General features: G+C 39.8%; 1 protein-coding gene across 6 annotated transcripts in view; it reads right to left on the reverse strand.

Moving 5' to 3' along the window:
- Positions 1–2,864: 2,864 nt before the first annotated feature.
- MID1 (midline 1) overlaps positions 2,865–13,263 on the reverse strand; it is a 374,517-nt gene continuing 364,118 nt past the window's right edge. For 5 of the 6 annotated variants that reach the window (XM_074392019.1, XM_074392021.1, XM_003920298.3 and 2 more), the window contains exons 9-10: positions 12,998–13,205; positions 2,865–6,009 (exon numbers count right to left, since the gene is read on the reverse strand). In XM_074392019.1, coding sequence (XP_074248120.1) covers positions 5,661–6,009; positions 12,998–13,205 — 557 coding nt within the window. In that variant the 3' untranslated portion in view covers positions 2,865–5,660. Of the gene's footprint in view, positions 6,010–12,993; positions 13,206–13,263 lie in introns of those variants that run through there. The other variant, XM_074392023.1, reaches the window with a different exon arrangement.

Here is a 13,263-nt window from a genome sequence, read left to right on the forward strand (position 1 = left end):
ACTGGATCTAGAGATTTGAATGGTGACTCAGTGATGGTGTGAATGGCATTTCCTAAGGAAAGATTTAAAAAGAACGAAATGGTCAACATCTCAAAAGCTGCCGTATGTCAAGATGAGGCCGACAAAACATCTGTTAGGATACGTATTGATGTAGATGCCGTTTTTTATTTCAGTGAGCACTATTTTGCTAGAGTGAAGACACTGAACTCCCAATAGAGTGTGGGAGAGTTGATTCTTCACAGGGATGGGTGAGAATCAGAAGCAGCAGGTCTGAACATCCATTTGAGAAGCTTGACAGAAGAGGAGGCAAGGGAGGGCAGTAGTTGAAGGGAAAATAAGACTGGTGAAGGGTAAGATAAGCGTTGCTATTTGAAATGCTTTAGTGAAAATGAACAGCTTTTAATGACCGTAATAAAAATTGTGCTTTGAGAATAAATAGACTGTGCAAAAGAACCAATGTTCATTAAATCATTTTTCTGTGCTGCTCCTTAATTGGTAATTGGTTTTCGGCCATGACATATTTGTTCATTAATTGCTCTGCTTCCTATTTAATCATGCTTTAATGATTCTCTTAGGAGAACATGGCTGAAAAAGACCCAAAGAGAGGACTGAATTCCTTTCCATAAATTGCCCATTACTAAGACAGAACAATAACAAGAAAGATTCTTCCATAAGGTCTTAACCCCACATTTATTTTACATTTTTGAATGTGCATTCCATAGTGAGCATGGTACTGAGGAAAAGAGATTTTGTAAGTCCCACATGTCTCCCTTTTGGTCCTCCTATTATAATCGTGAGCAAGTACCTTCTTCAACATATTTCACTTGTGTATTTTTTTTAAAAGGCAAGATGTGGGCTATTCGGTGGAGTGTATGACATGTCCTTCAGGTTGACTTTGAAAGGTGATTAATTATAGTAGTGTCTATTCAGTTTCAAAAGTTCAAATTAAATATCCTTCAAAAGTCTTAGAAAAGGGAATATATTTTACACACCTGTCACTTGTGAGAAAGGCTAATTTGAGTCAAAATTAAGAAGGGCATAAAGCTAATCATTAGAATGCTGGTATATCCACCCTGGTCTGTTGAATGAACCAATCTTCTAATACACCTTGAGTGGCCCTGTCTTAAGTACTCTATAACTGCTTTTCCAGGAGTTCTGTGACTTCACAGAATTGATGTAAGTCGCTGTTGAAAGGACCTTGCAGAGCTTACAGAGGCCCAGACACGAAGGAACATGGCTGGGTCCTCAGTGTGTGAGGGAATAGATAGAGAATGCCCCAGGGCATTCTGATTAATAGGTCTGAGGGGAAGCAGGAAAACTGGCATTTCCAACAAGCTCACAGGTGATGTAGATGCTGCAGATCCCTGGACCACACTTTGCATAGCACTGATGAAGACCAAGGCCTTGCATGTCTAGTGAGAGAAAGTTAGGTCCATGAGATGGGGTTGGGGATATATGTATGGACCAACTGCTAGGATTGTCCTAGATCACACTGAAAAGACTCCCAGTGTCCTGTTTAAATCATCACTGGTCTTCTCTTTCTCATTGCATCTGTAAGACTTGAAATCAAGCAAATCTTGTTCTGGGTTTCCACTTCTATATAGGCTTTCTTTTATTGTATTTTAAAAATTCCCTGAAGAATATTTTGACTGTTGTAAAAGAACTGTATTTTGAATAGGGAAAGGCAAATGGTGGATGAGAAACAGCAAAAGAAAATGAGTTATATGTCATAAAGTAGTATGAAAAAACGGTAGATGTTGAATAAATATTTGTCAACATCGTAACTGCAAAAACACAAAATGATGAAAAGGCAACAGAGACAGGCAGAGACAGAGGGTCTTGGTGCCACAAAAATGATTTTATTTCGAGCCAGAAAGCAACAGCAATCAAGACAATAGTCAGGGCTGAGGGCTTGGCAGTGTGACTTAAGTACCAGGGATTGAATTTGTCCAGGTCCAAGGAGTGACATAAAGAGAATCAATTTTTCATGTCCAAGCCAAGCTCACACAGATGATGATACTTGTCAGTGATTCCCATTTACATAGGCTTGGACTGCTTTTCAGTTAACATATTTTTGTAACTATTTTATAAATGTTTTTAAAGGTGAAGGAGCCACTGCAGTGAAGGTGAATTGGTGCCCCCCACTTTTCTTTTTGGGTGTATCAAGCATATAATTGATGACAGGAAAAGTGAAAGGTATTTATGAGAGTTTTGCATTTAAAAAAAACCCAACGGTCAAGTCTCTACACTGCAGCACTGTTGATATTTGAGCAAGGTAACTCTGTGGCGGGTGCTGCGCTTGCACTGTAGGATGTTTAACAGTGTCCATGACCTCTATGCACTAGATGCTGGTAGCTTCCTTTTCCCGGCTGTGACAACCAAAAGTGACTCCAGTCATTGCCAAATCTCTCTTGGGGGGCAAAATCAAGCCCTGGTTGAGAAGCACTGTTTTCAAAAACATCCTCTGGCCCCCATCATTGTTTTTGTGTGCTTTTTGCCATTTTATTAAGGTAGACCAGATGGTCAACTTCCCAATACCAAATGCACATGTATGTCAGCATATATGTGTGTCTCTTTGCAGGTATCTGCATGTTCCTGGAGCTGAGATGGAATTCCACGGTCACTGGAGGACATTAGTTCAGTTCCTCAGCAAGTTTAAGGTCAATATATCAGTACCGTAATAAAAAAAGCCTGTCTGTATTCAGGCAGTTTCTTCTTCTCCAGCAGAAATCATCGTCAATATTTGCAGTCAGTTTTTGAAGTCACTTTCTTTTAAAGCTGGAAAGAATCTTCACCCAGGCCCACCCTCATCTTAATCCACTATATAGAGTCCTACTTGAATGATATCACCAGCAACTTTCAACTTTGGATCCAGATTTCTTTATTTGTATCCACCAGGAAGAGAGGTACCACGTTTCTGAGTTCTGTTATGAGCACTCGCTACATAACTTGCAAGGCCCAGTGCAAAGTGAAAATGCAGGCCCCTTGTCCAAAAATTATTAAGAATTTCAAGACAACAACAGCAGAGCATTAAATCAAGCTTAGGGCCCTTCTGAACTCCTGGGCTCTGGGCATACCCATGATACCAGACCTGGCAGTCTTGGTTGGTGCTGCATCGATTTCACTGTATTAATTTAATTGGCACTACCATATCTTTTGCCACTATATCACAGTGTTTCCTGTGGTGAGGGCCTCAAAGAATAAAATACTGTGATCTCAATCCATTTAAAGACAATGCAAAATTACACTACAGCAAATTTTTACAGCATACATTTTTTAGACTTTCAAAAAAATTCACATGGGAATCTTTTCTACATCATTATAGTAATTAAACATGGTGGCCTTTCACCATATACATATTTTCCTGTAAATATGACAACCTGGAAATAGTAACTGCTACTATCCACAATGCTTTTAAGTTAGCCAAGAGTGAGACTTCCACAACAAAATTATGACATAATCTCTCATGTCCTTATAAAAATAGCCAAAACATACCCTAAATGGCTTACTGTGAAAATTGTAGTAGTAACTTCTTAATATTGAAAAACATTATTTTCAAGGAAATATTGTCCTTCTAGTAAGCGTTTTATGTTAACATCATAAGGCAAACTGTAGCATTTATTGGTACCTGGAGACCATGATTTTAAAAACTCAGAAGCTGAGTTTTAGACCCTTTTATTTAGAACCTGTTACTGTACAAAGTGCATTAAAATATCCATTATCCAGTTACTCAAAACGTATGTAAAAATTACTGAGACAACCTTTTCAGTTTATTCAGAGAAGGCAAACACACATTGCTTTTATATTGTAATAAAAAGAAAAATCCATAAGGTTTCCAGAGAAAGATTAATTTTTTTTCCATTGAGGTGTCCATCTTTTAGATGTGAAATTGTCTTAGGTATCTATCAAAATATTCATCTGGGTATAAATAATATAGTAAATATATAGAATCTATCTGTTAAGAAAAAGGAGAGTGTCTGCTAGGGAAGAGGATGGAAGGACCCAGGAAGCTGGTTTGGCCTCCGTTGAAGTCCAGATTTGCAATCACATGAGCTTTGGCTACGTGATGCTGAAACAATGGGTTCATTGACTTATTTCAGGGAGGCAGTTGGTTGATTTGGTTAAAAACAAAATCACTAAAACAATGTCTAAATCCACTAGTCTGTTCCATCTAAATGGCTGACCCAGTATACCAGGTAAATATTTTAGCAATTGAAACCATTTATAGAGGTCACACCCTTCAGCAAAGTAGAACTGATGCCAGAGTTCTGGTCCAAGAACTACTCAAGAAAGCCTTAATTCATGGGCCATTCCAACGCATCAGATTGGCATGCAAAGAATCCCAGCTGACATTTTATAAGCAAGTTCCTGAATAACGAGTTTCATTTTTTTTTGTGGGGGGGTGGTCTTACAACTCTATTGTAAACTATACTAGACTACAGAGGGACTTCTACATCTTTCAAGATGTGTTTAATAAAGGTCTGTTTATAATAACTTTTGAGGCATGTATCTAGTAAATAGTACTTTATGCAATGTCCCTTGTTATTAGCAACTCATAAATATTAAGTGTTTTTCAGTGACTTACATTTGCATGTGGTAGTGGTGATCAGGGCCATGTGCTGATGTCCTGGAGAGCAAACTCAATCCAAAGTGGTGCTGCTATTTGTGACAGAACATGTTTATTTACTCAGCCCCAGAGACAAAAGGAAAATTGATATGGGGGAGGGGAAAGAGGACAACTATTAAATGTAGTGAAGAAATTTCACAGGTCTAAAGGAACTATTAAAAGGAAGGATGAAGTAGATTCTATATCATAAAACAGAATCCTACCTCTGATAAAAGACAAATCAGCCTGAATTTTTGAGTAATCAATAGGATTCAAAATGACTATTTTCAATTGCAATCTCATTCTTAATGTTCTTCCAGCACTCTTAACCCTGAGAGAAGCAGGGCAAAATGTGGCCAAAAGATTCAGAAACTTTCTTTCCAACATCATCCCATCAGCCATCAGAGGGTAAAGATTTAGCCACGGCAAAGTCCGAGGTCCAAAATCAATTCTTTGCATTCTCTCTCTTGTTCTCCATTTTAGTTGATCCAATACAAGTTTTTGACATCACAATTAAAACACTTCAAATTAAACCACAGCAAGAAAGCCTGTTTACTCCCTACTAGGTTCAAACACATCCTGATATGCACTGTCTAGGTGACAAGACCTACATGGGATCATTATGAGATATTAGGTACGAAGGTGAATAAACATACAAAATTACAAAAGTTTTTTTTTTTTTTCTTTTTTCTTTTTTTGCAAGCCCATAGATTGTGATGAAATAAAGGTTGTAAATAGCTGGTAAACTCATGGGCCTTTTAATGTGCAAAACCAAATAATTCCTAAAAGTTGTAATCCCGATTATGTTTCTCTTATAAATAATCTATAGATTTTCCTCTAAATACAAAAAAATTAAAGAAATTATTAAAGCCCATACTTAATACAAGACACAGTAAAAGGAGAGGAATCTCCTGTTTTGAGCCCTATCTTAGCCGATTTCTGGACACTTTTGGTGAGATTTCATCACACTCATGTAGCCTGTGCTTTCTCAGTCCCCTAAATAGTGGCCTGAACCTTATTGTTCCCCAGAAAGCAGCTCCATGTGGCCAGACACTCAGGGCAGCTGCTCTGTGCAGTCCAAATGGTCTGGGATAGGAAGCCCAGTGATAATCGTCAGACACTTGTTCCACACGGTGAAGGTGGGGAACACTGGCTGCGCAAATGCGACGTCGAAGGTGTAGAGGTGGATGGAGTTCAAAGCATCATAGAAGGCGATAGAGCCATTATCATAGTCCAGTAGGATGCCCACGCGCCGGAGGTGGGGGGCAGGTTCAATGGGGATTTCCTTGCTATTGTGTCTCACCACCCAGTTATTGTTGCAGCGGCAGAGCGCCCAGGAAGCAGAATTCTTCCCAATCCATTCGTGCTTTGGGGCTGATTTGTAAGCAAGGCCAATGGCATACCTGCAGAAACAAAACAGCAACAACAAAAACAATGAGCCATGTTGCACATGCACGTTAAATCTGTTCTGTGGTCCTCAGGGGTTATGAAAAGATGATCATTTGTTGTTCCTCTTCATTTTCTTTAAGTGAAAGCTTGGCAAGAACCCCAACATCTGTGTTCCTCATCTCCTTCCTTCCCAAACATATAGTGGGTAGAAAGAAGCATCGTATTTACCCACATTTCTGTTTTCAGCTCAGACACTGGAGAATTTGAACTCTGTGTTTTGCTGCTTTTTTTTCACTCATAAAAAGCTACACAATGAATTCGCTAGACCAGTGCTGACCAAAAGAACTTTCTGCAATGACTGAAATGTTCTGCTCTGCTCAATATGGTAACCACAAGCCACATGTGGCTACTGGGCACTTGAGCTGTGGCTGGTGAGACTGAGGAACTGAACTTTAAATTTATTTAATTTTCATTAAGTTAAATGATTTAAATAGCTGCATGTGGCTCATCACTAGCATATTGGACAGCACAACCCTAGACCTTTTGACTTTCTTATATTTTTCACTTGACACCATGCCTGTCACTTTCTGATTCTGAATGCCCTTTGCCAAGGGCAAGCACAGAGGATGATTTCTGTTTGTCAGGATAAGTCCTTTGTCATTAGTCAGTCCTAGTTTTCTCATGTATACCACAGGGCAATGATACTCTCCATCTTGCAGTGTTATTTTAAGGAGTAAAGGACAGAATACATGTTAAGTCCTAGGCACAGGACCTCCATGTAATATTCAGTAACTGCTATTTTATTATTATTGCTTGATGACTCATATTAAGTACCAGCATCAGAATTTGAACTTAGGATGACTCAAAACCCACAAACATGAACTACGTTCTACAATGCTGTCCCTAATCAGAAATTGTGCAGTTCATCACTGCCAAGAGCCTTTCTGATTATATTTCCTACTACACTGAAAAAAAATTCTGAACGTGTTTGAGCAGACAGATCTTCTGGTTATTCTAAATGTTCTCTCACTGCTTAAAAAAATCTTAAGAATTCTTTCTACAATGTTCTAAGCTTCTTAATCTCTTCTTACCCCTCTGAGGCATGCCTCGGTAATATTCATAGTATTTCAGTTATTAAGGTAAACAAAACCCATCATTCTTAATAAAGAGTAAATGACTCACAGTTGAACTTTTAATATGTTATAGCAGCAACCAGTCTAATTGGATATTAAAATATGGTACCTTCCCAGTGCAGAGAGAAAACCTTCATGGGTCTATAATAAAATGTCATTCTTTAAAAATATCACACTGGACTTAAAATACAATCACTTTAAGAGAGATGTGTTTAAAAAGAAAGTTAATAGAACATGCCATCATTAAACACAGAAGGAGGATGGGATTGACAGTCCGCCAAGCCCAGTGTGCAGGCCTGTCTGTCATCAATGCTGCATCCTCTCTTCCCTCCCATCCGTCCTCTCCTGCTTATGAGGAGAATCCAAGTTGCATTTCCCAGAATCGCCTTTGCTACAGGAGTCTGGGTCAGGTTCTGCTATTGTGACGCCTTTGCACAAGATCCAGAAGTGCTTAGAGGAGGGGAAACACTCTTTCCTGATGGCAGATAGTAGACGTGCAGTTTGTGAAAGCTTCTAGATGAGCTCCTGAGTACACCTGCCTTATGCTGTGGGCAACTTTGCAGCAGCTACAGCTCATCATGACTTCGTGAACTAGAGCAGCAGACTCCCTGACCTCATGCCCCAGCCTTTCCAGGGTCCTATAAGCTTCTGGCCCCCTTCATCTAGTACCTCAAGGATCTCAAATGTCTTCTTTTTATCTGATACACTGATATGGTTTGGCTGTATCCCCACCCAATTTTCATATTGAATTCCCACATGTTGTGGGAGGGATCCAGTGGGAGGAAACTGAATCATGGGGCAGATGCTGCCCATGCTGTTCTCGTGATAGTGAATAAGTCTCACGAGAGATGATGGTTTTAAAAAGGGGGAATTTTTCTGCACAAGCTCTCTTTTTACCTGTTGCCATCCATGTAAGATATGACTTGTTTTTCCTTGTCTTATGCCATGATTGTGGGGCTTCCTCAAGCCACATGGAACTGCAAGTCCATTATAAACCTCTTTTGTAAATTGTCCAGTCTGAGTTATGTCTTTATCAGCAGCATGAAAATGGACTAATACAGAAAATTTGTACAAGGAGTGGGGTACTGCTGAAAAGATAGCCAAAAATGTGGAAGCAACTTTGGAACTGGGTAACAGGCAGAGGTGGGAACAGTTTGGAAGACTCAGAAGAAGACAGGAAAATGTGGGAAGGTTTGGAACTTCCTAGAGACTTGTTGAATGGCTTTGACAAAAATGCTGACAGTGATATGAACAATGAAGTCCAGGCTGAAGTGGTCTCAGATGGAGATGAGGAGCTTGGTGGGAACTGAAGCAAAGGTGACTCTTGTTATGTTTTAGCAAAGAGATTGGTGGCATTTTGCACCTGTCCTAGATATTTGTGGAACTCTGAACTTGAGAGAAATGATTTAGGATATCTGGTGGAAGAAATTTCTAAGCAGCAAAGCATTTAAGCTGTGACGTGGATGCTGTTAAAGGCATTCAGTTTTATAAGGGAAGCAGAGCATAAAAGTTCAGAAAATTTGCAGCCTGACAATGTGATAGAAAAGAACATCCCATTTTCTGAGGAGAAATTCAAGCTGGCTGCAGAAAATTGCATAAGTAATAGAATCTGAATATTAATCCCCAAGAAAATGGGGAAAATGTCTCTAGGGCATGTCAGAGGTCTTCACAGCAGCCCCTCCCATCACAGGCCTGGAGGTCTAGGAGGAAAAAGTGCTTTTGTGGGCTAGGCGCAGCGTGCCCATGCTGTGTGCAGCCTAGGGACTTAGTGCCCTGCATCCCAGCTGCTCCAGTCCTGGATGAACAGGGCCAACATAGATCTCAGGCTATGACAGCTTCCACATGGTGTTGAGCCTGCAGGTGCACAGAAATAAAGAATTGAGGTTTGGGAACCTCTGCCTAGATTTCAGAGGATGTATGGAAATGCCTAGATGCCCAGGCAGAAGTTTGCTGCAGGGGTGGGGCTCTCATGGAGAACCTCTGCTAGGGCGGTGCAGAAGGAACATGTGGGGTCAGAGCCCCGACACAGAGAAAAGCGGAGCTGTGAGAAAAGGGCCACTGTCCTCCAGATGCCAGAATGGTAGATCCAGCTTGCCATGCACCTGGAAAAGCCACAGACACTCAGTGTCGGCCCATGAAAACAGCCGGGAGGGAGGCTGTACACTGCAAAGCCACAGGGGCAGAGCTATCCCAGACCATGGGAACCCACCTCTTGCATCAGTGTGACCTGGATGTTAGACATGGGGTCAAAGGATATCATTTTGGAGCTTTAAAATTTGACTGCCCCATTGGATTTTGGAGTTGCATGGGGCCTGTAGCCCCTTTGTTTTAGCCAATTTCTTCCATTTGGAATGGCTGTATTTACCCTCTGCCTGTACCTCCATTGTTTCTAGGAAGTAACTAACTTGCTTTTGATTTTATAGGCTCATAAGTAGAAGCCTTTTCTCAGATGAGATTTTTGACTGTGGACTTTTGAGTTAATAGTGAGTCTGGGTGACTGTTGGGAGGGCACAATTGATTTTGAAGTGTGAGGACATGAGATTTGGGAGGGGTAGGGGCAGAATGATATGGTTCGGCTATGTCCCCACCCAAATCTCACCTTGAATTTCCACATGTTGTGGGAGGGACCCAGTGGCAGGTAACTGAATCATGGGGACAGGTCCTTCCCATGTTATTCTTATGATAGTGAATAAATCTCTTAAATGGTTTTTAAAAGTGGGAGTTTCCCTGAACAAGCTCTCTTTTTGCCAGCTGCCATCCATGTAAGATGTGACTTGTTTCTCTTTGCCTTCTACCATAATTGTGAGGCTTCCCCAGCTACATGGAACTGTAAGTCCATTATAAAACTCTTTTATAAATTGCCCAGTCGGTTATGTCTTTATCAGCAGTGTGAAAATGGACTAATATATACACTTTGGAAAGGTTTTCATTTTGCAATTATATCTTCCCTCCACCCCCAAAGATGTTCTGTATGCCCCAGTAGACACCATTTCCATTTTTCAGACAATTTGGAACCTGCATTTGCATCACAAAATCACCATATCTGTATTGCTTCCTTCTTGTTGTGGCACAGCATTTTTATTTTGTATCATTTTGATGTTTACTTCTCATTTGAACCTTACCTAAACCCTATGAAATAGCTGTGGTAGGTATGGCTGACTACGTGTTGCAAATAGAAACAGAGAAGTTTAAGATTGGGAGCAAAATCCAGAACTGCATGCTGCCCCCTCCTCTTCTGGTCTAGTAATCTTTGCATGAACCCATTATTACTCGTTTAGTTAACACCATTTCATAAAACACCAAGTGCACATTAGCATTAGAGAGTAAGAAAATAACTAAGTGTATAGTCCATTAAGCAAAGGAAAATACCATTATATTATCATTAATCTGTGAAACTAGGTACATATTTCCATTGAGCTTGAAAGGTGCAGGCAGAACGTAATGTTCCATTAAGTTACGCAGTGAGACACAGAGAATTCAAAGTATAAAAATTATGTCTCTCAGAGCAATGTTAACACGCCCCATTGCACAGATCATAATGTACACATTAATTTAAGGTCAGGACTACATTTCACAAGAAAATATATGTCATTAGCTGTTGCAAATCAAGATGTCACAGGCATTTAATCATGGGGGGGCACTGCTTCCTTGCTCATACCCCCAGGAAATGTAAAGTGACTTTCTACATTAAGATTTTTCTGAAATTGACACAATCAGGATTGTAAAGATTAATTGTGTAGCAATTAATTTCAGAATTTCTTTTCCCCTTCATGAGTTAGTTTTGACATCTGGAGGGTGTTTTCAAGGTAATGCTGATCTGTGTTTATATAACTGAAGTGGTCTGATGGAATTTCCCAAACTATTCATCAATGGCAATGAGATCATTATGATCAGGTTTCATTTATTATAAACAATTATTAATAGAGTAATAATCATTTAGACCCTGGATTCTATCCCAGATTAATACAGCATATTAACTAGAAACATTTGCTTTTTTGCACCTGCCTTCATTGTGTTTCCTTTTTGCTTTAATTTTGCCCCATCACAGCTAAAAATTGCAAATACCAATCTAGCCCAGAGCCTAGTGGGATGAAGGATTTGTCCTCCATCCTCTGGCAGGATGTTGGAACAGGAAAATGTTCTGGGCAAAGAGAATTATGAGGATAATAACAGAGGAAAATCTACTCGCTCAGCCAATATAGTATGTAACATTATTGGGAGAGATAGGAAGCTTATAATTTACTTCTTAGATTTTTGGCTAATATCTACCTATAATATAGGGACTCAGACATGCTCGCATTATTTGCATAGGTTTGAAATGAAAGTTTTTTTTATATATATAAATAAGAAGTGTTTTATCATGCTTATATTGAAAGAAACACTGTTATACTCACCATCTTCAGGCTATGCAGTTTTGAATGTTGATTTTACTTTCAAAGCAAGGATTAAGCTATCATTCATTAAGTATACTACTGTATACCCTAGAGAGTAATTATAGCATTTCAGAAATATACCACCCTTTTGTGAATAGCAGCATGGCATGGTGGTTAAGAGCAGGGAACAGCAAACTGCTACCCAGGGGCCAACTCTGGCCTTCTGCCTGTATTTATAAATGAAGTTTTATTGGAATGCAGCCATGCCCATTTGTGTAGGTGTTGTCTGTGGCTGCTTTCCCACTACAACAGCAGAGTCAAATATTAGTGACAAAAATCATTTGGTGTGCACAACCAGAAATATTGGATCTATGGCCCTTTACAGATCATGTTTGTGGACTGCTGGTTAAGAGCCTGACCCTTGACTGCAGACTTGCTGACTCTGCCACCTGTGAGCTTTGTAACCTTGTGATCTTCAGCATATACCTCAGTCACCTCATCAGTAAAGTGGATAATATTAGCATCTACCTTTGTAAAGGCCGTAAGGCTGAATAAATGAGTTGACATCTGTAAAATGCTTAGATCAGTACCTGGCACATACTTACCATATGAGGGGTTGTTAAAAAAAATAAAATAAAATAGCTCCCTTTTTGATCAATAGCAAGCAGGCATTTGTGAGACAGACAGTCAAAGTAAGGGGTGCAGTTTGTGGCTGAGGATTAGGCAAGGTGAACTTTGTGAGGTTAACTAATTCCAATGTAATTGTGTCGCGACCTTTGCCCTTATTCTGAGAGAACTCAGTGGGCTAAAGTCACTGGGCTGGATCTAACAGACCTCTTGAAATTGTTCTCAGGCTATGATTACTGCTTCAACCCCACCATTCAGCCCTTAGCTCTTTGCACTAATTGGTCCAGTCTAGAATCATAAAACATACAAGGCAACAGAAATTAGTTTTGTATAATGATGAAGAGTGATACTTTAAAGTAGGAAATGGTAAACTTTTTTTCTTGAAAGGACCAGAAAGGAAATATTTTTGGCTTTGTGGACCATATGATTCTCTCTTAACTACTCAATTCTGCTGTTGTGGCTAAAAGGCAGCCATGGACTATATGTAAAAAAAATGGACCTGGCTATATTCCTATACAACTTTATTTACAAAATCAGGTAGCAGGCCAGGTTTGGCTCATGGGCTGTGGTTTACTGACCCATGCTTCATGTCAGGAAACAGCAGTATTAGAATGGTACAGCTTTTCCAATGACCAGAGCTCTATAATCTTGAACAGGGAACCCACAGATGTGGGTGTTAGTAATATATAGTTGTTGTTTGAATCTGCTGAGTTTGGAGGTGTTGGTTATGCAGCATTATCCTAGCAATAGCTTACTAATACAACTTTTCTGCATTTTATTCTTCAAGATGTATTTTAGTATGGGTTCACTAAGTACAGAATGAGATGTGCCTTTTTATAACTGCAGGACAATAGATATAAGTTGCCTACCATGTGCTTCCACTTATGACCACTTCCCAATAATGACGGCCACTATCAATAAACACATTTCCAGCTACTCCATAGCTCCCTTGGCTGGTGAAGCGTTCAGGCGTGTGACTCTTCTTGGATGATGACTCATCACGTTCTACTGTCAAGTTATCATGGGACACCTTCAGTTTTCGATGAGCAGATTTGGGATCCAGTTTAAATGGTTGGCCTGAAAACAAGTTCACAAAACAGAAAATGGAAGAGAAAGAGGGTTGTTTATTTTATCA

Source organism: Saimiri boliviensis, chromosome X (assembly GCF_048565385.1).
Source record: "Saimiri boliviensis isolate mSaiBol1 chromosome X, mSaiBol1.pri, whole genome shotgun sequence".
NCBI lineage: Eukaryota > Metazoa > Chordata > Mammalia > Primates > Cebidae > Saimiri > Saimiri boliviensis.